This window comes from Peromyscus eremicus, chromosome X (assembly GCF_949786415.1).
Source record: "Peromyscus eremicus chromosome X, PerEre_H2_v1, whole genome shotgun sequence".
Classification (NCBI taxonomy): domain Eukaryota; kingdom Metazoa; phylum Chordata; class Mammalia; order Rodentia; family Cricetidae; genus Peromyscus; species Peromyscus eremicus.
The window spans coordinates 103,616,700-103,644,004 of NC_081439.1; the positions used below are offsets into that span (position 1 = coordinate 103,616,700).

General features: G+C 38.3%; 1 protein-coding gene across 1 annotated transcript in view; it reads left to right on the forward strand.

Moving 5' to 3' along the window:
- Gria3 (glutamate ionotropic receptor AMPA type subunit 3) overlaps window positions 1-27,305 on the forward strand; it is a 234,378-nt gene that overhangs the window by 138,252 nt on the left and 68,821 nt on the right. The window contains exons 7-11 of the mRNA XM_059251542.1: window positions 12,997-13,158; window positions 16,193-16,360; window positions 20,685-20,789; window positions 21,632-21,739; window positions 23,608-23,814. Of these exons, the coding sequence (XP_059107525.1) occupies window positions 12,997-13,158; window positions 16,193-16,360; window positions 20,685-20,789; window positions 21,632-21,739; window positions 23,608-23,814 (750 nt within the window). The remainder of the gene's footprint in view (window positions 1-12,996; window positions 13,159-16,192; window positions 16,361-20,684; window positions 20,790-21,631; window positions 21,740-23,607; window positions 23,815-27,305) is intronic.

Sequence of the window (27,305 nt, forward strand, 5' to 3'; positions counted from 1 at the left end):
TAACTCAAAATAGAAACTAGTTTATTAGCTCCTCTGCCAGTTTTCCTTTTGTTCTGGCCACAGTATCGTCCATGATATATCTTCCTGATGTTTTAATGTTAGCTCGTTTTTCCCCTTCTTTTTCTTCTTCCCAAATCCCACACCCCCACCTCTGATATGTGGAACATTCACCTCTTTAGATCTGAATCCATGCTTTCTTTATAGCTCACCTTTGGGGTGCCAGCAGAACCAAAAGTCTGTTTATTTAGTAAAGTCTACCTTTTTCTGAAGAACTAGAGATTGGAAACAGCAATCCATTGTATATGTTAAGTATTGAGTAGAGTCAGTACTCCACCAGTACTTATTCTTCCTCTCCTTTTGCTTATTTTATTGCTGTTTTATCCATTTTCTTATGTCAAAACATAAATGCTTCAGTACATATCTCTTTTTAAAAAGAGAGCTTCTTAACTACTTACAAAGATGAACCCATTTATCCCAAATATTCATAGTCCAATAAAAGTGCAACAAAAATAAATTAATTAAAAATAAAATAGCCAAATGTAGACACATCAAATATAATTCTAACATTTTAGTATCATGTTCAGTAGACATTAGCCAAGTCAAGCCGCTGCAAAGATTGGATTGGTGGTAATTCCTGTTCCCTCCCTTCTATCATCTGACTGGTAACATTAGGTCAGTGAACCAGCATTAATCTACACACATTTGGTGTAGTATAACCCTAAAAGTATACACAGTCTCTTTTTTTTATTTCATTTCTAATGTATAGGGGTGGGGTGGGAAGAGCACACATATGGAGATCAGGGGACAGCTTGTAGGGGTTGGTTCTCTCCTACTATCATGTAGATTCCAGGTATAGAATTCAGATCATCAGGCTGGATGGCAATCACCTTTACCCCCGAGGCAATTCACCAGCCTCAAAGGTTAAATGTGTGTGTGTGTGTGTGTGTGTGTGTGTGTGTGTGTGTGTAATTTTAGTGCCCCAAATTGCATTCACTCCACTGCAAAGAAGACAGAGCACCATGTCCTCGAGAAACTTATAATCATATTAATGAGATCAGTCATGCCTAGCTATGGTAACTGGCCTAGAGATAGACAAAGAATGAAGAGAAAACATAACATGAGAAATCAGTACTGCTTATACTGTAGTCACAGAAAATTTTGTAGAATGTGACATCAAAAAGATTCTCTAAAGGCCTTTCTCCACTAACTAATGGAAGCAGATGCACAGATCCACAGCCAAACACCAGGCTGAGCTCCAGGAGTCCAGTTGAAGAGAGAGAGAAGAGGGATTCTACGAGCAAGGGGCATCAGGATCATGATGGGGAAACCCACATAGACAACCAAACCAAACTAGTGGGAACTCATGAAATTTAGATCAACAACTGTGGAGCCTCCATGGGACTGGACTAGGCCCTCTGCATATAGGAGATGGTTGTGTAGCTTGATCTGCTTAAGGGGCCCCCAGCAGTAGGATCAAAATCCATCCCTGGTGCATGAGCAGGCTTTTTGGAGCCCATTACCTATGATGGGACACTTTGCGCAGCCTTGACGCAGGGAGAGGGGCTTGGACCTGCCTCTACTGAATGTACCTCCCCATGGGAGGACTTAGCTTCTTGTAGGAGGGAGGGGGAGACTGGAGGGGAGGGAAGAGGGAAGAGGGGGATCTTTGATTGGTATGTAAAATGAATTTAAAAAATTCTTAATAAAAAAAGATGCTCTAAAGGCTTAGAATGATCCATTTACCTGACAAAACAGGAAAAATCCATCTAAACAGAACATCACATGCCAAGATTCTGATCACCATGCTTTCCCTGAATTGACAAAATGCAATTTTATCTCGACTAAAGCAAGGCTTTACTAGGCCGGTTAAAGAGCAATAGAAAGTCATTGATGTGTTTCAAGCAGGGGAGGGACATGATCTGATTTATGCCTTGAAAATTATCAGAGAAAAGTGGATGAATTTTACAATAAATAAATCATACCTGGGTAAAGCTGTTAAAAATAAAATAAAAGATATTAGAGGCTATTTCCCTCACCAGTAGCAGTTATAAAGTCACAATTACTTTTTTATCCCTATAAATAGCTCCAAATGGACTGAAGTCCCATTGGGGTAGTGACCATGTATGATATGGCTCACCATTCTAACCACTCAGAAAATTTCAGAGTATATTTGGTGATTGGATTAGAGAATAAAAGAGCTAGTAAACAATTCAAGTAACCTGTAATCAAGTGCTAATTGGTATGGTATAATCTTTCACTCTTTGCACTAACCCCACCCCCACCCTTGTGGGAGAACTGATCTGCTTTCCATTTCTTTCATTAGGAATCTGGTAACTTAAGCCACCACAATTACTTTGCATTTCTGTGTTGAAGCATTACCCCCGAGTGAACAATTCAAATTGCACTAAAGACAGGGTCAGTTTCATGCAAATGATAAGATAGATTGTTGGTTGTCCTTGGCAGCCTTCCAAGCCTACATTCTACTGCTTTTCTCTTCCCTCCAGCAGGCCACTTTCCTATATCTCACCCATGATCTATTATCAATTTAGTAAAAGTTACCTGACTTACCTTGTGCTTGTTTTTCTCTACGTACAAAAGGCACCATAAGGACAATTCCATGTGCAAGAAATCTTTGTATAATATCTTGAAAATAAATACTCTAAAAGTAAGCCTAGAATGAGTTTATTTCCAGGTCTGTTATCCATACTACCTGAAGGAAAATTATTTGCTTACATGTAAATCAATAGAGATTAGATAATACCAAAGTCATCTGAAACTTTTGAAGTTTGAATCATCAAATTAGGGACAGTCTGTGTTGAATGTCAATTGTTCAAACACCAGATTTGTGAATAATGGGCTTAGAGAATTAACCAAGGACTGTTTACAGGACCTTGAATAAACTTCTTAGGCACAAAGTCATGGCTCATCTTATACAGCCGAATTCAGATATGAACAACAGTGCTCTGGATCAGAAAGATGCAATATGATAGAAAGGTGATACAATTGATGAAATCTAGCATAACTTACAAATCGAAATGAGTATCTTCATTGCTCATGTTTCCAGGGAATAGTTCCATCATCGCAGAGGCAAACAGCCATATGTACAGATATTTAATACCTGAAAAGGAGAAAAGAATTTCCTTTTTTATTTAAGAAAATTTTTATTCATTTTACGTACCAACCACAGATTCCTTTCTCATGCCTCCTCCTGCTCCCTCCTGGCCTTCCTCCCACCCTGGCCCACCCCCCATCTTTTCCTCCAAAAGGGTAAGGGCTCCCATTGGGAGTCAGCAAAGCCTGGTACATTGAGTTGAGGCAAAACCAAGCCCCTCCCCTTTGCATCAAGGTTGAACAAGGCATCCCACCATAGGTAATGGGCTCCAAAATGCCAGCCCATGCACCAGGGATAGATCCTGATCACACTTCCAGGGGCCCCTCAAACAGACCCAGCTATACAACTGTCTCCTGGATGCAGAGGGCCTAGTCCAGTCCCATGTAGGCTCCACAGCTGTTGCTCTAAATTTCATGAGTTCCCATTAGCTTAGTTTAGTTGTCTCTGTAGATTACCCCATCCTGATCTTGACCACCCCCCTTGCTCATAGAATCCCTCTTCTCTCTCTCTTCAACTGGACTCCCGGAGCTTGGCCTGGTGTTTGGCTGTGGATCTCTGCATCTGCTTCCATCAGTTAGTGAAGACAGGCCTTTAGAGCAACTTTTTGATATCAAATTTCTACAAAATTTTCTCTGACTACAGTACAAGCAGTACTGATTTCTCACATTATGTCTTCTCTTCATTCTTTGTCTATCTCTAGGTTAGTTACTGGATGAAGGCTCTATGATGACAGGGTATTCACCAATCTGATTACCAAGTTAGGCCAGTTCAGGCATCCTCTCCACTATGGCTAGGAGTCTAAACCCGGATCGTCCTTGTGGATTCCTGGGAATTTTCCTAGCACCAGATTTCTCCCTAAACTCATAATGTCTCCCTCTATCAAGCTATCTCTTTCATTGCTCTTCCACTCTGTCTTTCTCCCAGCTCGACCATCCCCCATCCCTTGCCCTCTATTGCCCTCCCATTCCCCAGTTTACTCATGGAGCTCTCATCTATTTCCCCTTCCCAAGGTTATCTATGAGTCCCTCTTAGGGTCCTCCTTATTTCCTAGCTTCTCTGGAGCTGTGGGCTGAAGTCTTGTTATCTGAAAAGGAGAAAAGCATTTTAACTCACCCTGTATATAAGCATTGGATTCCTTTCAATCTATCTCTCAGTCGCTTCACTGTGCAAAGTTCACTGAGACAACCAAAGGAAAAGATACCGCTGTGGCAATTAGGCAAGTAGCACTGATTTTGATGTTTAGTGTAAGCCCACAAAAGTAATTGAGTATCTAATCATGAGTTGTAATTGGTAAAATCCCCACGAAATAATAAAATGGGCTTAACAGAAATTCCACTTAGTACAACAGGGACCTTGGGATCTTGGAGTAACTTAGCAATGACATTGTAGAGTGAGTATACAAATGTACTTATTATACAGAAGGGAATGTGAAAATAAAGAGAACAAAAGTCCATAAGCGGTCATCAAAATGTGCAACAGCCCAAGAAATCATTAGAGAAAGAGGAAAAGAAAAGAAAAAAGAAGAAAAAGGAGTCCAATTTTTGGTAGACAATACAGCCAAAATTGATAGAGAGCTTTCTTAGTCATTATGTTGCTAATTGAAAATGTTCATAAAGACCTAGAGAAAGGATAATTCTTATACATGGTTGGTGGGAATATAAATTAGCACAGCCATTTTGGTAAGTGATAAGGAATTTCCTTAAAAAAAAAAACTCTAAAAAATAAACTACCATGTAGCCCAGCATTGGCACTTCTGGGTGTACTGATGTTCCTTGACTTGGCAGACTTTACCTCCCGATGAATGCATCATAAATTGAAAATATAGTAAATCAAAACTGCATCTCAATCAAGCCATGTCAGTGGCAAGGACTTTATAACCCCGGATTCTAGAGAAACTGAGTCAGGTTGATTATGATTTCAAAGTTATCACAGGCAACAAAGAAAGAATTTGAGAGAGGGAGTGGGGAGAGAGGAACAGAGATGGGGGAGGGAAGATGCATTTAACATACATAACTCACTGAACACTATAGCTTGGCTCCACAGCCCACTGAAGGTTCTGCTTGTTTACCCTTAATGGAGTGACTGACTGGGGATCATGGCTCACTGCAGCTCCATAGCATCCTAACAGTATCATACTGCATCCTGCTAGCTCATTTGTTCATATAATTGCTCACAAACTGAATTTTTGTCTGTCATCTCAGTTGAATTAGTGTTTTGCTGAGGCTTTGGGAGGAACCAGGCCTCAGTCTGTAAAATGCAATGGAGTATATCTGTTTATGCCTGTAGTTGTATCTAAGAATTTGTGAAAGAAATCAAATGATAGAGATAGATGGAGAGCTAAATATCAGGCAGATTCTACCATCTACCAGTACTTTCCTCTAGCTTCCTTCTTTGCCCCGTTACTCTTTACCCTTTTATTTATTTACCTATTTCAGCTGTTTTTTTTTTAACCATTTCTGTCATGTAAGATGTTTTACAGAGGTTTGAGTAAGAATGGCCCCCATAGGCTCATATTTGAATGCTTAGTCATCACAGAGTAGAAGTATTTGAAAAGGATTGAGAGGTGTGGCCTTGGAAGAAGTGTGTTTCAAAAGTCCGTGTCAAGCCTGGTGTCTTTCTCTTGGCCCACAAATTAGGATGTAACTCTTAGTTACTTCTTCAGCACCATATCTGCCTGCTAGCATATTCCCCACAATGATGATAACAGACTTAAATCTCTGAAACTGTAAGCAAGCCCCCAATTAAATGTTTTCGCTTATATGAGTTTCCCTGGTCATGGTGTCTCTTCCCAGCAATAGTAATCTAAGCTAAGACAACATTTGTATACAAACTTGAGACTGGTGTGTTGGCAACTCCAAAAGAAAAATCCAGTAAAACATTGTAATAAAGAAAATGCCTTAAACATGGTGATATTTTAAGTAACTAGTAACCAGCAGCCAACAAGCTCTTCCTCGGAGACATGAGCCTAAACTTCTATCACTAACTTTAACACCTGTATTTTCCTTTATGTACTTTAGGTTCTCAATGGACATTTCCATGGTGTCATCATTTTCAGAGGTTTAAGTGAGACTGGAATTCAATATTCCCACATAATGTTTTCAAGTGGCCAGCTCACAAAATGAAATCTACAACTTAAGAAAAAGTGAAATGTCTTGGAAAGTTATGATAGGAGGCATAGCAGGATCGAGAACCTGCAAATATCTCCTTCCATACAAAAGTAGTCACCCAATAGTCCCCTTTGAACATACACAGCCTCATTCTTTACCACTTAATCTTGGGATGTGGAGTGGTTATTGTTGTCACATCACTGTCCTTGATGAAGTTGTTGCGAGACACCTATCTCAGTTTTCGATAACCGGTGAATTGTGTTTACTCATAGAAGCTACAGAATGCAGCAACATGTAATAGAAGGGACAGCATGCTTTCGATCATGTTAGAAGGCAAGCAGGAGTCTGCCGAGTGCCGCCCAACATTAGGTGCCGCTCTGTCACCTTCTTCCATTCTGCCCATGACCTGCATATATTGGTGTTCCCTGTTTTGCTTCTGGTTATTGTTGTTGCTTCTTTTACACTGTTTTATTCATAGAGGTTTTAGTGGGACTGGGAAAATAGTCCCACTCCTTTAGATGATCAGGGGAAATCAAACTCGAGAGAGATTTGTGAGCAAGTAAATTAGTAGTGCCAGCTGATTTGATAAAAATGAAAAGTACAGCAAGATCCGGTCAGCTGCAGCACATTATAGAAAGTGATTCCACTTGGATTATTCTACTCCTTAGGACAAACCTTGCCTTTAAAAAATCCTTCTTATATTATGAATGTAATTTTGGTGACCTCTTTGCTGAAGTTGCCCATCTAGTCTCGATTTTCTGTACCGACAGGTTGTATTTGTGCATGCCACCCATAAAATCTAGCAAACCGATGAAAAAGTAGCAGGCTTTAGGCCATGTCAGAAGAGGAACAGAAAACCTAGCAATAATTGCCCAGTTCCTCTCCTTACTTACTAAACAATTATCTCCTGACACTCTTGTCTCTCCCAATAACCTTCACACAACCCTTCTCCCATTTCACCTTCCAGGTGTGGGGTGGCTGTTTCTGTTGGACTATTTTATTTATGGACTTTTCGGTCAACTCAGCATATATTCCCTCCCACTTCTGGGTCTGTAGGTGGTCATCTCAAGAACTGAAAATCAGCCAGAGCTTGTGAAAAAGTGAAATGCCCTGAAGTGAAGTACAATGAGTGTGATGAAAAAGGCTTTGAACAATGTCTGAGGAGCAGATGAACCAAGAGGCAGCCAGTTCCTGCCCAGCAGCCAACACTGTTCTCACCTTCCTTTGCTCTTTTCCCTGTCTTCCCATGTTCGTTAGTCCTTCTACCTCCCATGCAATAAGTGAAAGTTTCTCTTCTATTTTTCTTTTAGAGAAAACACACTGGGCTCGGTGAGTTTTAGTCAAATATTCTTGTCAGCACAAGAAGTGAACCTTAGTTATGTTCAAAATACCTGAACATATTGTGACAAGAGGCAAAGCAAGAAGGAAACCTCTTCATACCTGCCCATAATAGAAACATTAATCGCCAATATTGCCACCTTGTCACAATCACCCACTTCTTCCTCTTCTTATACTTTAGATATTTGTCAGTAAGCTCCCTTATATTAGTGTCTATGTATAAGTTATCCAAATAATCGAGTCTGTTGCCTGCATCTATGGACTATATTTACACATACCAAAATGTAAGCTAGAGCTATGATCAGAAACACAGTGCAGTTTGCACCATGGTCCAAGGGAAAATCATCACTCCCTTGGTCTTTTTTCACTCTTTTCCCATGGAGATAATTTTGGATCACCTCTTTCATCATGTTTTCTTTGTTAAATTTCTCCAGACAGTGAAGTCTCTTTGTTACTTGGAATTTTAACTGCAAATGTCAGCAGTTCAATCTAGCAATATGTAATTTAAAAATAACATGTTTGAATGCATGTTAGAATGGAAACTGGTAAGCTATAAACAAACAGACTACCTTTGCCTCTTAGATATCAATTGTAAGTTCATTGTTTGTTAATGATATTTCCCATTTTTATTTATTCCTTTTCTCATATGGAATTTGTTATCATCTCTATGAAATTAGTATCATTCGAGAAATTTAGGAGAGACTCCCTTTCAATATACTTACCATTTTCTATGAGGTCAGGCAGACAAACTCAAACAGTGAAATTCCTTTAAATGATGAAATAACAGTAACTGTGAGCTATGACCTTCCAGTGCCTGTCTCTGCATCAGACTGTTTCTCCTAACCTACCTCATCCTGCCACTGTGTCCTGCCTCTAACACTCATCTGTTGCCCTACTCACATATTCTGGTTGCTGTATGGGCTCCTGACTGTCATTACTATCCTTATATTGCTTTCAATGATTAGCACCAATCTTATACCATAATGGCAGTGAGTGTCTTACATGATGAAAATTATTTAATAAAATAAAACAGAAATGGATATTTCCCTGAATACTTTGAATATTATTCACAGAGTTTCAGGAACTGGACATCTCTTGCCCTTAACTGAGATCCTCGATCTTAAAAGAACTGGAGTCTTTCTTTTCCTCCATCTTGATGTGTCTTCTCATGATTGTGAAATAATTCATGGTCATCTCTCTTCTGTCAAAGTCATGGGAAATACGTGTTGAAATCAGGCTTGATTTAATCCTCAGAGATGATAGTATCTCACAATATAAGCTAGCACTTTGTAAAGGAACAGTGACTGAACTGCTAAATTGATTCTGAATAAAGTTAGTCCAGGGTCTAGCTGAATCCTGAGATTTATTCAGGACCTCTCTCTGAGCTCCTCTTGTTCCACCCCTGACATTTCTCCCTTTATTTTCCGTTCACTGTCCAAGCAGTCAATGTGGATTTTTGCATTTGTAGAAATTTTAGAAATCCATGGTCTCAATATTCTCAAATTAGTAACATTTTGTGGCAATGCTTAAAGGTAAATTTTGTAAGAATTGTAGAAAAGTTCAATTCCTTACAATACTGAGAAAGCAGATGACTGTGGACCAGGGCTCAGCCATACTCTCCCCCTGTTCATAATGTGTAGCCCCAAACTTAGTATTTTAAGTGTCTTTCATCTTTTTTCTTTTTTATCATCCAAAGTTTCGAAGGTCTCTTCTACAGGGTTATGTTTATACAATCTTTAGATAGACTTAGCCTCAAAATCATCCTTAACATTCCTTGCAACCAAGCAAGAAGTGAATTTTGAACATTTATAAGAAATCGCAATGTCCAATGTCCTAATAAGATGGGTAGAGAAAGTGAGCTAGTTGCCAGCCAACTGCCTTTCTCCAATTTCGTTATCTTACCATGACCCTCCCTGCAACATTTCCCTCCCATCATTTGAGTCCCCTTTTTGTACCCTCTATGGGTTTGGGGGTATCCTGTTCTGTTTAGTGTCTTTATTCTGGTTTCAAGGTTACACAACTTCAATAAAACACTATAAAGAGCTGTGTGTGTCCAACCCAATAACTATATCTAACCACAACTTATGACAAAGCATAGTGCTTTAAAATTTGGGAGCTAGGAGTCTAACAGTGTGTGCCTTTAAATCTGTACTCATCACTGATCCTCTACGTTCCTCCTAGTCTTGCCATTCCATGTTTCTAGTCTACGTACTATATGTCTGCTAGTCAGCGTTGTTATAATAGTTACTTCACTAACTGTAGGTAGTTTGGAGCCTCATTTTATAACTTTGTCAACACAACAATAGACTCTAGCAAGTTATTTAAAAACAGAAAATAAAACATGTCTTATAAAAGTAAAACAAATATAGAAGGCAGAGCAGGAGCCACCCAAACCTTCTTTCTCTGCGGTCTTCTGCCACTGACCCTTCCCCCATCCTTTTATTGAAACTTTTCATCATCCACGTGTTCCGTGATTATTTGATGTATCTTTTGAGAGAATTTAAGAGCTTTATCCCCAATTTGACCACTGTGAAGACTGTAGTTAACCCAAATGAAGAAGAAATCTGGCAAAGGAATCAGAGACCTTCCCCTTTACCCATAACAGCATGCAAATAGGCAGTCAGCTTTCTTATGCAGTATCTGTTACTGCCCAATAGGTTTTCACTTGGTAAAATTAAAACTATTAATTAAAGTCATATTCTCTGTTTTCTGTTTTTCTTTATTTGGGGAGTAAGGAGTTGAATAATAGACTTTCTTAGCAATGATAGCCTCTGCTAGGTTTTATACACAAGCTTGCTTCTCTAGTGACTTTAGTGCAGGGGTTAGCAAATTGGAGAAAATAATGTCTTAGTATCTTTCATGAAGGGATCCTTTAGGATAAAACTCATCATAACAACTTAATATTAACTTTAAAATGCCTTGTGGTTATTAGAAAGGAGGAGTGATTCTTAATATGCAAACCAAACTAATTGGCTCCTTCTCCAATCTCCTTAAATTCATATCTCACAACGAATGGAAATGATGGGGATTCTAATTACTGAGAAAGTGTTTCACTAAAATATTTTCTAAGACCATTTTTTGAGTCATTTTAAAGCACTATGAAATTAAGGGAGTAAAGTCAGGGTTGATGATTGAAGAGGGACACATGGGACATTTCTGAGTACTGGTTATATTGGGGGCAGATATTAATAATATCTTCATTTAAAGATGTGCACATACTTCTTTGTGATTATCACACTTCAAAGATGTTTTGAAATTCAAAAAGAAAGTAAAAGAGTTTATAATAATATGGGTAATATAGGCATATGCATTTATCAAAAACACATTGAATACACTTTTATGACTGTATGTTTCATTAAATATAAATTTTACCTCAAAAGGAAAAAAAGAGGCTGGAAAGAAGACACATACATATGTGGGCACATTTACTTGTATGTACACATGTACACACCCATATGAACATACTTATACCACAAATACAAAAAGGAAGGGAGAAAAATAACTATATAAACATGAAATTCTAGTTATTGGCACATGTATTAAATCTTTGGAGGTAAAGGATATTAATATCTGCACATAATTACCACTTCTTTGTTTGAAATATATTCCAAAAATGAAACTGACTTGTGGACAAGAGACTATTAATAATAAAGTATAAATATTGACTATAAGGGTGTTCACTGTATAGTACTTTCAAAGTTTCTGTATATTTGAAATTTTCTTACACTAAAATGTTAGAGGTAAGGTTGTGTTGGGAGATTGCTCAGTTAAAAACAAGTTATACATAAGAATATGAATTCAGGTCCCTAAAACTCATGTACAAAAGGTGGGCATGGTGGTGCATGCATGTTATCCAATTGTGAGAGAAGGAGAGTTGGAAGAGACAGGAGAATCTCTGGAGCTAATTGGCAGCCAACCTAGCCAAATCCATTAGCTCTAGGTTTAGTGAGAAACCTTGTCTCAGAAAAAAATGAAGAGCAATTGAGGAAAACACTCAACACTGACCACTGGTCTCCACACATATGTGTACACACATGCTACGTGTACATTCATACACATAAAGACATAAACACATGAACACATACAAACACAAAAATCTCAAGATAATCTAAATTTAAAATGTTTATTTTTCTAAAAGAATTTCAAACATGAGTACTGTATTTACATCATTTCTACCTTCTCCCTCTCCTCCCTTTTCTCCTTCAACTCCCTCTTCAAATCAATATATTTTTTAAATTTTAGTCTCTTGATTTTTATAAGCAGTAAAACTGCCACAGGCACATTCCACAATTTTCCCAAATGATAAATAAATCCATTTCCTTTACTAATTTCTTTTTCTTGTTTCTTTTTTAATGCAAGAGCAATGAGGTACACAGGCTATATACCCGAATTCTGGCAACAGCCATGTAGGAGGAAAACTCAGAACTAGCCAACTCCTATATTTGAAATATAAAGGAAATTCCCATCTGCTAGGACCCTTTCGCTTCTCACTGCCACAGAAGTCTGCTGCCTATAAGCACATTTTTTTATTTCTTTTTCTGAAAATAGTTTCTTTTCATACAATGTATTCTTATGGTTTCCTCTCCCCCAACTCCTCTGAGCTTTCCTCCACCTTACCTCCTATTGATATAGAAAGCTGTTATCCATTCATTAAGGATTCTAACACATGAGCAACAAAGCACAGAAGACCCACAGCCAATAGAAGTAGCAGCAATTCCTGGGTAAGGTATCCCAGAAGACAGCAATACCCAATGGAGTTGGCAGTGCCCATGTGGAAAGGCTTAGGTGTGAACCCTGGGGAAAGCACTTTGAAGAACTTGGGTGACAAAGACACCAGATGGTAACAAGAGCAAGTTAAGGAGCAAATGGTGGATGCTATACAGATGTCAAGACTCATTTATGGATTCATGTGAGACGCACCCTGGGGTTTCTGCCATCATATACAAGCCGGCTGTCAGCTTCACTCACTGGTATTTCTGTGAATCACAAATGTCTAAATATTCATCACCAGAATCTGAAGCACTCTGCTATCTTCAGCATGTTAAGGTGAAGAAAGATTTTTTTATAGCACTTCTTAATGGTCAAATGTCTTCAATATTCTCTAGTCACATAGCATTAAATATGACTCTATGTAGGAAGACTGAAAATACAGATAAATGAAACAAAATACTCTTGCAAGCAGAACCTGTGTTGTTCCATGTGGTACTTAAATCAAATAAAGTCATAGACAGGAAAATGGAAGTGTGCACCATGTCTTCATTGTGCCTATAGTTTCAAAGACATGGTATCCTACGAATTAGTTTCACATTGAAGACCTTCTTTATTGCTAATAAGTAATCCCAGGGAAGGAATCCTTCATTTTTTCCTTAGTCTCCAACAGATAATGTAAGCAACAACGTATGCCTCTCACAGTCATGATCCCTTTCACTGTCTTTCCAGGGTTTTACTGACATTTCACTGGAAAGAGTCATGCACGGGGGAGCTAATATTACAGGTTTCCAGATTGTCAACAATGAAAACCCAATGGTTCAGCAGTTCATACAGCGCTGGGTGAGACTGGATGAAAGGGAATTTCCTGAAGCCAAGAATGCACCCCTAAAGGTAATGCTCCATGACACATAGATAATGAAGGCCAGCTTTCCAAAGCTTTTCGATATGGACATTGCATACTTACAACCATCCTGTGGTCCAGTGCTTTTTCCCCAGATGTGATTTAAAGATGCTGAAAAAGACAGTTGTAATTGATTCTATTATATAACCCCACCCCCATATAAAGAAACTATAGAGAATAAGATTTTATAAAAAGCTAGTGTTTGAAAATAAGTCAACTTTAATTTTTAAATGAATTTAATTTCTAATATTCTCACAGTAATTTACACTAGTACAAGAACCTGAATCAGGCAAAGGGTGGAGGCAGTGGGAATAAGTAAAGAAGATTGATAGTCTGAAACAGAAAATTGGATTTTACATTATTTATATGATTGTTCCATGATAATAAGTTCCATGAATCTCAGAACACCCAAGTGAATTAGTCTCTAATATAGACTATGTATTACCTATATGTATGGAAATATTGAACAGAAATAGTTGCCTGTCTACAAAAGTGTCTTTAAAAATAATTAGATTATATAAGTTGCTCATTTTCTCAAAATCTAGATAAGAATAGTAAAAGTAGAAAGTCATATTTAGAGTCCATATTTTTCCTGTGTTCCCTATGGTTAGAGATCCTATTATTTACTCACAAGTTTAAAACAGATAAATTAGGGGAAATTATTCATGTACACAAAGGATCTTTCAAATATATATATTTGTATACTTGAATTGGTGTGCTAAGAGAACATCAATTCAAATATGAAACTAGCTTTTAATTCTCCTTTGCTGCTGTAATGAAAATGTGTACTATGTCCACAATGTAAGATGAAGAGTCAAGTACTGTTAAAGCCGTTCCTTTAAAAAGGGAAACTGAGGAAGGTCTCCTTTCTCATACTTTCATGTTCTCATTTCTCTCTGACAGTAATAGGGTAGAGAGGATCAGTGGGGAACATAGATGAAAGAAGAGATGCACTCTGTACTACCCTAAATGGGTCACATCAGAACCTAATACAAGTAAAATTTTTAAACAATGGAAATGCTCTAGAAAATTCATAATCTAAACATAATTTTACAATTCAATAAATTCACTCACTAGTTAGGAGCTAACTGTATTGGTTGTACTACAGACTATACGTGCCAGAGTTTTCCAGGACAGTCCCGTTTTAAACCATCCTGCCCTTTGGTCAGACCAGGTGTCCTAATTTGGCTCAGTGAATATGGTCACATTCTGAATGAGGAATGTTTTATAATCAAATCCTTTGTAATGTACTAAACTGGTATGATTTTTCCTGCTATATTTAGGTGAACTTATAAAAGTTTATATTTCCATGAAACTGCCTAACCACACTGCTTTGTGATGTTTCAATTTAGCAGCTATAGAAGACAGAGATACATTTGTTCATTATTTTAAGGGTTCTCAACAATTTTCAAAATACAGTGTTAGATGTAAGAAAATGAATGAAGATAAAAGATATAAAGAGAGATACTGCAGAGTAGATTATTCCTGCTCTGAAGATGTATAACTTGTAGAAAAGATAATGGAAACCATCTCAGGTACCGATTAATAACGAGTGTGTGTAATGCAATGTGCTCATATTTACTACAAAGAAATGCTTAGTCTTATAAGTAAAGCCCTACAAATGGTTTAAGAAAGTATTGAGCCTTGTACTGAATCAATCAAAGATACTACTTTAATACTTGATATAGAATATATAGAGTTGGGGGAAATCATCTAGAAATTAAAATCCAGATACTGTTTAATCTATATTTTATAAACATTTCTTTTTAGGGTCTATTTTAGATAGAGGGTAATCTCATGCATAGGTAAATAGAAACTGAAAAAAGTGCAAAATTAAAGTTCTTTTAGTATAGCGTTAGAAGAACTGAATTAAGATGGGTGACAATTTATGCAGTTGGTTGGGAAGAAAATCACAACTGTTTGGCTTTAGGTAGTGCTAGGATGGGCAAATACAAAGATTTTTCATCATGAAAGAAAATATGCTTCTATTATAGTCATACTTGATGACTTGCTTCTGAAAGAAAAGTAACATGAGAAAAGTAAATTGATAGTTGTAGAGACAACAATGTATTCGCTCCCAATTGTATTTGGACAGACTTTTATATAGTAAGAACTCCCCTTAGGACATTTTGCTATGTTTTAAAGAGTCAATAAGACTCCATATTCTATAAGTATTCATCACCCTTGCAAAACAGGCCAGCTTATTTTAATCATGCTTTGTTGATTCATTTAATAGAAAAGCATCCTCCATTTCAAACTGCAGATAATCAAATCCCTTGTGTTAAGTGACTAGCCTCATCTCTAGTAGAACATATCACTGTACACATGGAACAGAAAGTAAGTATTCTTGCCTGAAAGAGGTAACATCATGAAGCATTGCCTACAAATTGTCGACGTTATCAGATTTAAAACTCAATAACAATTGTAATTTTCTACAATTGAAAAGCATCTTTGGTTTTTGCTACCCCCTGGGAAACAAAAACTGATTTATTGCTGGCCAGAGGTCCTAGCTTGCTGCAAACATGGTCCAGACAGAAATGATTAATGTTTCCTTCCAAATTAATTTCAAGCTGTCTAACTTAGCTATTTCCATTTTCCCCTAAGTAAAGAACAGATCTAAATTTTCTATTACAAACAGCAATAACTCAGCCTTGCTTTAGGATATGCTGTTTCCTCTCTAATCTATATATGCCATCCCTTAACATCACATGCATTTCTTCCCTTATAAAAGATCCAGCCTTTTATAGTCACTCACTCAATATGAAGCAGTATTGAGAGCTAGAAAGAGATTCCCCTGAGCCATTTGATCTTAATAATCCTAACATGTGCACACATGAGGTAAGAGGCATCATTGTTGAATGCATCAAAGTCAAGCTTGCCCAGAGAGAATTTCCTACTCAAATAATTAGGATGATTTCTTTATAGAGCAAAAGGTAGAGGTGAAGGAAAACCATAAGGAAGTACAAGGCAAGTCTGGAGGATGTTGTTTACCATGTTATCTTGTTTTCCATGCATCTATTTTAGTACACATCTGCATTGACACACGATGCAATATTGGTCATAGCAGAAGCCTTCCGATACCTGAGGAGGCAGCGAGTGGATGTATCCCGCAGAGGCAGTGCTGGAGACTGCTTAGCGAATCCTGCTGTGCCCTGGAGTCAAGGAATTGATATTGAGAGAGCTCTGAAAATGGTAAAGACAATTGTTTGTTGGAGTGGGTGGGCCTTATAAAGACACACACACAAAAAAAAATGAGACCACCGTCCTGAAAGAGGGTTACTAAAAGGAACAGCATCTCAGGCTGTACAGAAAAGATAAATGCAGATGATCACCCCAATCTAGAATTCCACCAGTAGAAAGATCTACAATGAAGTTTGAAAAATATAGTAAATTTAGGGCAAATAAATTTTTGGGTCTGTGCTGCACTGTAGATGGGAAATGAAACTTGGTATCCTCTGAAATTATAGATTAAATGTATAAATAGGTTCAAAATAACATGTCTTCTACAAATGTGACATTTCCTAGGGAGACTGGGATATTTTATAAAATGTTCCTAACTTCAAGATAAGCATTACAAAGGACAGCAGCATTCTTAGGCTCATCAGACAAATTATGAGCCGAATGCACTGTGGAACTGAGCCAGTGTGATAGTATTTCTGTTGTCAAAAAGAACACTTGTACTATTCTGCATGGTAGAATGCAGGAACATGATGCATTTCTAGGCCTACTTAAGAAGCTTTTGCCCAGTGCCGCAAAGAAAAAGCCTAAAGAAAAGTACAAGGAATCAATGGATAGACCATCAAATAGGTCACTTGTTTTTAGTATTTACTGGGTAGGAGATCATTTAAGGCTTCAAGCAGTGTCCTTTGAACAGATTCCATTATTTACACTAGGAGCAACATCACCCATTCATTGCAGCTTTCCAAGCAAGAGCTCTTTCCTGAATATTTTACTTTATGCCTGCCACATGTGCCTGCATGCATTAAAATGAGCCTTCAAGAGTACAAGAATCTCTTCTTTCCAACTAATTATCTTGATGTTTGGGACATCCAAATGAACAAAGAGATAGGCCATCGTAAGATAATTCTGTGCACAACCCAGCAATGAAGAATTGGGAACAGCCTCATAACGTACATCATTTTGTGTAGTTGGCTCTCTTACTGCCGCTTTAAATTTGCCAAGTTGGACGCATTCAATCAAAAGAGGTTAGTAGCCCCTGTGTCTTTCTCCAAGAAAGAGATATGAGTCATTCTCCTATCATGCAGACTTTTATGTCATTATGTCAATTCCATAACAAGTGCCCTAAGTGTAGTTTGATGGAAGTAGCAGTGCACAATTTTGAAGAGCAGTTAATTAAATTCAACCTTCCTAGCAGTTACAAGATTTGTATTGTCAGGTGGAACATAATGATGAGTGAAATATAAAACTGCCTCAGAGTGAATCAAAAGGAATTTTCATCAACAAAACCTCATGGGGCAGAAGCCAGCATTTCTAATTGATTGGTCATTCATAACATAATCCACCACCTTCCCCAAAGAGAAAACTGGCCACCAGAGTAGAAAATAAGAAAATAAGAAACGTGACTACAGGCCAGGTGGTGGTGGCACACACCTTTAATCCCAGCACTTGGGAGGCAGAGCCAGGTGGATCTCCATGAGTTTGAGGCCAGCCTGGGCTACAGAGTGAGTTCCAGGAAAGGCGCAAAAGCTACACAGAGAAGCCCTGTCTCAAAAAACTAAAAGAAAGAAAGGAAGGAAGGAAGGAAGGAAGGAAGGAAGGAGAGAGAGAGAGAGAGAGAGAGAGAGAGAGAGAGAGAGAGAGAGAGAGAAAGAGAGAAAGATGACTACAAAATAATTAGGCCAACTATCCTGTCACACAGAAAAGTTTCTGCATGTCCAACTCACTGATAAGTTCAAGCTATAAACCAAATACGTCACCTTTCTTTCCAGGCCTTAATGGTTACTCACCTGATCACAGTGATCTTTCAACTCTTTTTACAGACCAACTTGTTTCTACTGCTTCAAAAAATCGGGAAAGCAATGACCTTTTCCAAAAGAATATGGTCCCTCTACAGTAATACTGTAATATTCAAAAGGACTTAAAATAAGGCTGATCTAAAATACTAAATGCTTTACTAAATTAAAAAAATCCCCCTTTACTTGAGTTCATTAACAGTGAGATTACCTGATGTACAAACATCCTTTCCATGACTAACACATAATTGTTTCTCAATAAATCATTTTCTTCCTCTAAAGAAATTTAGAAACAGAATCACTGTTTTTAGATAGAAGCGTGTGTGGGACCTGTTTAAATGAATATATAACCATGCCATCTATTCTGCATTTAGTAAGCACCTATGGGTATGTATCAGGCTCTATATTGGTATGCAAATATGAGATAAGCTAAGGAGATCTCATATTTGAATTGCATTGCATTTAGTGTTGAAAACATAGAAAAAGGATGTCTCTTGTCTTGAAATGCTCCCAGTCTAGCATGGGAGCCAGAAAGATACAGATGATTAAAATTATGGGTAAATCATACACACAGTCATTTGGATTAAAAAGGAATTCTAGGTGGTACAAACCTGTCACCAGCATTCAACACCAGACCACATCCCTAAAAATAGACTTCACTTAGAGTGGTAGTCCAATTCTATTTCTGCTCACCAAAGACTTGAGTCATGTTTCTAGTGTCTCTAGGACATGTATTGACCATCTAGTTCATAAATCAAGTTCAGATAAGCTGGGTCTTTTGAAATGTGTAATTCTTAATGAGACTTGAAGGTCTGAGTACATGAAGCAATGAGGAATTTCTTAATGAGTCCCATGCAATTGTGTCTGCTCTGTCAGACATCACAATATGTACCAGTTCCATAGTCTCCTACTGGTACTAAGCAATCCTCGTCTTTTAAAACAAATTCTCAAAGCCTTGTTATCAATTTTTTCCTTGGTAGTATAACTCCATTACTGTCCTTGACTTATTTGCTAGCTTGTAATTTTCTAGAAATGGAGGGAAACGTATTTTGCCAGTTTATCCTAAGAAAACAAAACAAAACTTTTTCTTTGAAGGCTGTGACCCTTACTTAGGAAGTGAAAATTTCAGATAGACTGACAGGCAGACAGACAGTCTTTATTTGATATCTCTGAACTATAGAGCAGATAAGGAAATCTGTCAGTAGATGTGGCCTCTTATTTTCATAAGACTAGGCCTAGACCCTGGAACCACTGTAGCATATGTGGACTCTGAACTTGGCATTTCACTACAAGAACGCAGCTCTAGCACTTCAATCTTGTTATCTAGCATTCTATATTCCTAATCCCTTAAAGCTAACAAATTTTATCCACCTTTGAATTATTTCTCCATCACCTTCATGCTCTCTGCTACCTGTCTATCCCTTGGTATATAGTTTAAATAAGGGGAACTGTAGAAGTTCATAAATGGACAACCCTCTAAAAAATAGCCAAATTCATTATGGCTAGTAATTAATACAGCTTGGAGTTGGCAAGAAGACTCCATGGGTTAAGGTGCTTGGTGCACAAATCTGATGACCTGAGTTCAATCCCAATATCTCATGGGGGAAGGAGAGAATCAACTCCTGAAAAATGTCCTCTGACTTCCACACACACACTGTAGCATATGTGCACCTGCATTCATACATTCATATCACACACACTGAATAATAAATAAATAACTTTACATGTTATTAAATCTAGTCTGCACTGTGATATTCACTACATGCTAGGCATTACTTAGATTTCATTTAATCATCTAAATAGTTCTGAGAGATAGGTACTTCGGAAATTTCCCATTTTACAGATTAAGACCAAGTCATGTTGTAGAAACCCAATTATTTTCAAATATTGGAAATATAAAGATAAGGCACAATGAGCCGGGCGGTGGTGGCGCACGCCTTTAATCCCAGCACTTGGGAGGCAGAGCCAGGTGGATCTCTGTGAGTTCGAGGCCAGCCTGGGCTACCAAGTGAGTTCCAGGAAAGGCACAAAGCTACACAGAGAAACCCTGTCTTGAAAAAACCAAAAAAAAAAAAAAAAAAAAAAAGATAAGGCACAATGATGGCTCCAACAAAACTTATAATGAAGAAGAATGCATTAACCTAGTTCGGCCTAAAGTACACTCTTTTTTAAAAAAAAAAAAAATTTATTTTGCAATACAATTCAGTTCTACATATCAGCCACAGATTCCCTTGTTCTCCCCCCTCCCGCCCCCCTCACCTTCCCCCCAGCCCGCCCCCCATTCCCATCTCCTCCAGGGCAAAGCCTTCCCCACAGACTGAGATCAACCTGGTAGTAAAGTACACTCTTAAGAAGGGAATACTAGAAATATCAAGTCTTTGAAACACTGGTTATAGATGTCTCACTGCATTATACAGGTTGTGAAGACTTGATCTGCCACATGGATTTCAATGACATGAACTGAAAATCCTCAGAAGATTTCATCCTAGAGACCTAGGATTTAAAAGCTAGTGTAACTTTTTGCCCTTTGCCTTTTTTACCAGGTGCAAGTACAAGGAATGACTGGAAACATCCAATTCGATACTTATGGACGTAGGACAAATTATACCATTGATGTGTATGAAATGAAAGTCTCGGGCTCTCGAAAAGTAAGTAACAAAAACAGACAGTAAAAGAAATGTCTCTCCAAATATGAGAGCATTCCCACACAAGAGGATATGTGGGAAATACACAAAGAAAAGCCTCGCTTGGTGTTTTTGTCTTTCCATCTGCTGAAGAGCATAGATAAGATACATAGAGTTTTGTAATCAGACTGATCCAACTACATGTTTTTAAAGGAGGGTGACCTTCTGAGTCTAGTCATATAAAAGCAGTAGACTAACAGTTTTCTGAACAAAGGGAAGGAGTCACCAACTTTATAGCATGCTATTAAACAGAATCTTCCAAAGCACATACGATTTTTAGCAAAGAAAAATGAAAAATAGGTCTCTTTCCATTTTGCCAACCCACCACAAAAAAAAAAAACTTGAGACAAAATACCTTTCTCTGTAGCTGAATTTTATATGGCCAGCTGGCTTCTACCTTACTAGCAGTTGAGTTATACATAAAGGGGATTTCATAGCCATATGATAAACTCTTGGACTATAAACTATCTTGTGTTACATCTACAGACTACTAACTAGCTTTATACTCCTATATATCAGCATTTTGAAGTTCCAAACATTTTTCTGTTATAGAAAATTTAATGGTAGAAAAAAATGATCATCACAGGGTGGGCTAAAGTATTTTGCAGAATGTCAGTAAGGGTAAGGCAAGAAAAGGAATCCTCAAGATAAAGGAACAATAGCATCCCTCTGTGTGTATCCTTTTCGTCCTGAGGGCAGTAACAGAAGCAGAGTATCAATCCTTGTAAATCTCAAACTACTTGAAGTCTACTTAGTATTTTTTGAGAGAAAAATAGGCATCCAGGTCAAATGTCTGTTCTTTCTAGGCTGGTTACTGGAATGAGTATGAAAGGTTTGTGCCCTTCTCAGATCAGCAAATCAGCAATGACAGTGCATCCTCAGAGAACCGGACCATCGTAGTGACTACCATTCTGGTAAGTGTGAACATGCAATAAGTAGACTTTCTCAACAGCATTCTAAAAGTATTATTCGGTTCCAAGTACCTCTATCAGTTCTAAAATTATTTTTCAGCTAGTGTTGAGTTCATGCATGCAAAAGTTCTAACACGACAGCTGTTCAGGAACCTCAAGCACCTCTCCATGATGAACAGAATGTCACAATACACAATGGAATTTTATTCATCCATAAAGACACACTGAATTATAGAATTTCCAAGAAAGTTTGCAGAACTGGAAAAATATTATAATAAGTAGTATGACTGAGGCTCAGAAAAGCAAACACTGCTACATGCTCTCACTCATGCAGATGTTAATTTCCAATTATTAAGTATGGGTATTTAAATAAGAGTAAGTATGAGTCATGGCCAAGAAACTAGATGGTGGGTTCATGAGAGCAAAGAGACATCAGTGGGTAGCGGGAAGGGAAACTAAGCACATGTGTTATCAGCATGGAAGGGAAAGCACTGGAGACAAAAGGGTACAGGGGGAATGGAGGTAGATGTGGAGGGAAAGGAAGAGGTGGAGAATTGGTCCAGAGCTAAGGATGTGTGAAAATTCCTTCAGAAAATCAAAAGAAAGAAAGGGTGGAGGGGATGGTTCAGTGGGTAAAGTTGCTCGCCACCAAGCCTGATGACCTGAGATTAATGCTCAGAACCTATATAGGTGAAGGAGAGAACCAACTCTAGCAAGTTGTCCCTCTGACTTCTACACAAGCACCATGGTATGTGCTCATTTGTCATATACACACAAAAGAAAGACAAAGAGAAGAAAGAGAATAAATGAATGAATGAATGAATGAATGAATGAATGAATGAGGAACAATTTTACATTGTTCTCTTCCACTTCTCCCCCCAAAGAATAGTGCTTCACCCGGACATAAAGAGCTGTCATTGTATAAAAGAAAATTAGTTAGGGTTCGAATATTGGCTTTAACACTCCTACGTATAACTGTGCAAGTCACAATTTTTCTAATCCTCAGGAATTTATTTTTGCTATTTATAGGATGGAAATAAATAAAAATAATAACATACCTATGTCTTAGGAGCATTTCAAGGCACAATTAGCCATATAGAGGTATTCCACAAAGTTCAACACACTACAGACATTTGAAGGAGCAGTGTCAGTTTTAAAATGGTTTTCCAAAAGCTACTTTTAAAGAAGTACATACCTCAGTTAAAAACAAGTATAACATTTAAATAGTATGGACCAATTACTCTCCTTCACCTTATCCTAGGAACTGTAAATAGCCCTGCAGATGGAAAAAAGAGTGAGCCAAACATTTCAGCTTTGTAACAATCAGCATTTCCCTCTGGCCTGCCAGAGCTGGCTCTTCCTTCTACCTGATACATTCTTAGAAATCAAAGGCAGTCAGTTCATCTTTATGTACTGAAGAATATAGTGCTGTGGGATGTTCTGTATGGCAAATGTGTTGCTCTGAGTGGTTGGTAAATAAATCAATGATTGGCCAGTAGCCAGGCAGGAAGTATAGGCGGGACAAGGAGGAGAATAAAGCTGGGAAGTGGAAGGCTGAGTCAGAGAGACACTGCCAGCCGCCACGATGAGGTTTTAATGGTGAAAATGAGTCCCACTTTCAAACTTTAGGGAAAAATAACTTAAATGTTTCCCTACTTCATTAAATTATCTGTTAAGGGCTCCAAGGAATACATGGCTCCATGAATAGTTGAATGAGGCTCCCTCCTTATTGAGTCAAAATTTTAAAAAATCATTTCCATACACTAAGCTTCAATAGCAACAGAGGGAGCAATGGCTTCCTATTGCATTTACTATCTCTTAGAAAAATAAATGGATAGGAGTAATCTTTTGTTCTCTCTTCTATCCCAAAGGAATCACCGTATGTAATGTATAAAAAGAACCATGAGCAATTGGAAGGGAATGAGCGCTATGAAGGCTATTGTGTTGATTTAGCCTATGAAATAGCTAAACATGTAAGGATCAAATACAAATTATCCATTGTCGGTGATGGGAAATACGGAGCACGGGATCCAGAGACTAAAATATGGAATGGCATGGTTGGGGAACTTGTCTACGGAGTAAGTATTTTCAGTTCCATTGTTACTTATTTCTGTGCTTTTCAATTAACAAGAAAATGAGGGATTTAATGTTCAAGCTTAAGACTGAGCAGATTTCAGAGTTTCATGAGTCTGTAAAAACAATTTCTCAAGAAAGGTAGACTATCAATACCATCCTTTGAGCAACAGGGTTATTTTACGAAAAAGAAAATAGAACTGAGGGAAGTTATTGGGCCGCATTAAGCACAGCCTGCCCTCTACAGAGAGTATTTCATTGACTCAGGTACCAGAACCACCTACTATGTAGTTGCCTTAGTAGTATCGCCATCTTTCCTCATCGATCTCCTCATAAATGCACTCTTCATCCCAACCAACAACATTACCACCTTAGTTAAGATTTGTACCATTGTTTACCGTTTAACTATATCCCTACCTCTAGTTTTACACTAGCAAATCAGATCCACATTACTGCAATTTCCCACTTTAAAAACCAGGATGAAACTTTAAGAAGGCTACAGTGGTATCGTCACAGCTCCTCAGTGACTTAGTTTTAAACGGTTTGGTCTCAGGGACAATCAGATCTTAGGCAAACCAATGAGGCATATGAGGATAAGTACAATTGACCACCAGAATTGCCCAATGGCTAAACCAATCTCTAATAAACTAACAAAGGTGCAGATGGTGGCAGGAGATATTTAGTTCTAATAAACAATAATCACTTGCAGTGATTGGTACCTGTACAGACAACAGATACTGAGATGACAAATGAATTGGGCATTGCTGAGAAGTCATAGCTTCTAAGAAGCAAGCATCCATGTATCTATTGAACTGAAGATCAGGAAAATGACTCCAGTGATAGCCAGCACAAAATAGGGTGTCACTCTTCAATCATAACAGACTACCAGGGTCACTCAATATGGTTTTTTTAATAGGCCGTTGGAAACCAGCATAAAGGAAGGCGCTTATTTCTAAAAATAAGGACACAGAATGGGAACTAAGGCTTAAAATGAGGCTGGGCCCCAGGTATCAAAACTGGGACACTGTCCTCTTGCCAGACAAACAGTACAGTAACTTGAACCCCCGCCTCCATCTGTGGGGCTGGAGCCAATCACCACCTGTCTCAGGTCAAGGTTGGCCCTGGGAACTGGGGCAGGACTGGGTTGCAGATGAAACACAAGTGAGTCCAGAGATGAGAAAGAGGTTTTCTACTTCCAGAGAGGGGCAGACAACCCAATTAATTTCTGAGGACCCTGAGTCTCAACCATTATGACATAGCACTTGTCTCTCCCTTTCCAAGTGACAATGTTTTCTCTTTCTTGTCCCTTATCTCCCCAACACTCAAAAGGTGTTGTCATGTCTACAGCTCTCCCTGCACTTAGTCCATAATCTTACACATAGGGAAGCTTCACTTTTTCTTCTTATGAATCAAGACCACAATAATGGTTGACAAAGGTTCATTAATCTGAGCTCATGGTGGGAAAAATAAGGTAATATTTTTGTTATTGTTAGCCGGCACTTATAGAGTGTTCACTGGCTGCTACCTACTGTGCCAAGTACTTTCCAAGCATTATGTACCTTAATCCTCACAACATGCATTTGAAGAAGTTCCATTAGTAACCTCATTCTACGTGTGAGAATATTTAAGCTAAGAATTGAAGTCACTTTCCAGAGAGCAAATATCCTGCAGGGCCTGTCTTGTTGTTCAGGCTGCTATAAGAAAGTATATTAGGCTAGTGGCTCATAAACAACAGATATTGATTTTTTTTTCACCATTCTGGAGGCTGGGAAGTTCATTATCAAAGATTCCATTGTCTAGTAATGATGAACTTTCTGAGTCGTAAATTGTAGCTGCTTGTTGCATCTTCACATTAGGGAAAGAGCAATTGGTCTCTGAAGCCTCTCATATAAGAGTACTAATCCTATTCACGAGGGCTCTGCTTCATGGACTAATCACTTCCTAAATGACCCATTTCTTAATAACATTACCTTACAGATTAGAATTGCAACATATGAAGAGGAGCACAAACGTTCTGACCATACCAAGAGCACAGTGACTTGAATCTATGAAGTTCATGTGCTTTTAATCAGTTCACTATACTATCTCACAGCTAAAAGTGTTGTTTCAGGCCCATTCCATCTGGAATAATAGTTGAAATTTATTATAAAAGGTATTTGGTGCCTTAGTCATTCTAGAGAGAAGTTATTGAGGCTTTAGTAGCATGGCAAGAAATTGAGGGTGTCAATTTCTACTGCTCCAGTTATCTGATGTGATCTAGTCCGTAAGTTCACAAGCCCATCAAAACAGAATGGCCAGAGCTCTGTAGTGTTTCCATTGGAAATAGACCAGCGCCCTCCTAGCATTCAGGAAGACATGGTGATAAAGGACAAGAGATTTCCTGACATTGTTCAGAGGAAGTGCAGTTCTCTTGTGGTGTTTTGCTTTCTCCTCTAGGATGTCCTCCCTGCTGCATGGTTTAATCTCTACACATCCCTTTCTCTTTCCACTTCATCTATTTGTCAGTGAGGGAATCTGAGAAGTACAGAGTTCTTTGTTTAGTAATTCAGACCTCATCTCGATTTTGAAAAGGTGAGATTTCTGGAGCAACCTCTCTCTCATTCCCCTGCTGCTCTAGGGAGAGCTTTCCTTTCTGCCAGAGAAGGCTCTTAAAGGAACATCCTCTCCCCTCTCCTGACCTAGAAGAAGTCTCTGATGTTTTCTGGGCTGAATAATACAAAGTGATTCTGGGAGAACTGACAGCAAACCAATCCACTGAAGTGGACTGTCAAACTCCACTTTCCTCTAAAACCTAGGAATATAGAAACTAGGCTTTCCTGTCATGCTTGGAGGAAAAGCTTGCTGTCAGAGATATCATAAGCTAAATGTGCCCTCAACTTCATGTAGAAGTTTTAATCTTTTGGCATTAGAAAGTTTTCGATGTCTTTGTTCATGATAGAAATGGAGGAAAAAGTGAAAACACAGGCAGACCTGACCTCTTGTGGTTTGCAAGTTGCTTCAGAAGAAGAAGGGAGGGGAACCCTCTGATGATTTCCCAGAGTGCTTGCTGGACAAAAGCATGGCGAACAGGGAACAACTATTTGCATTTAGCACGAAAACTACACAGATAGGCACTGTTTTATCTTTCCAGTGCTGTCTCTTACGCCTTTTGTATGTAGTACGGATCAGAGCAGGAAAATGATGAAGGAAGGCAGAGCTGGAGAAAGCTTTGCCAAAGACATTTCTGTATCTGCCATGAAGTCCCAAGAAAAAGTCAAAAGGAATTAAATTTGTTAAAGAAGTCAATTAGTCTCTTTTCAGATGATTCCTGAATGGGTTCTTTTTCCTCTAAAGAAATTCAAATCCAAGTTGATGTTGGGGCACCTTGTATCTCTAAGAAGGTTATTTCGGAAACAAACGTCAGCAGCATACAATGTGCCCCATTACGTAAGCCCTTCAGTACACTGTGGTCTTGAAACTGTCCACCTGCAATTTGGATTTTGAGCTGGATTTCTGT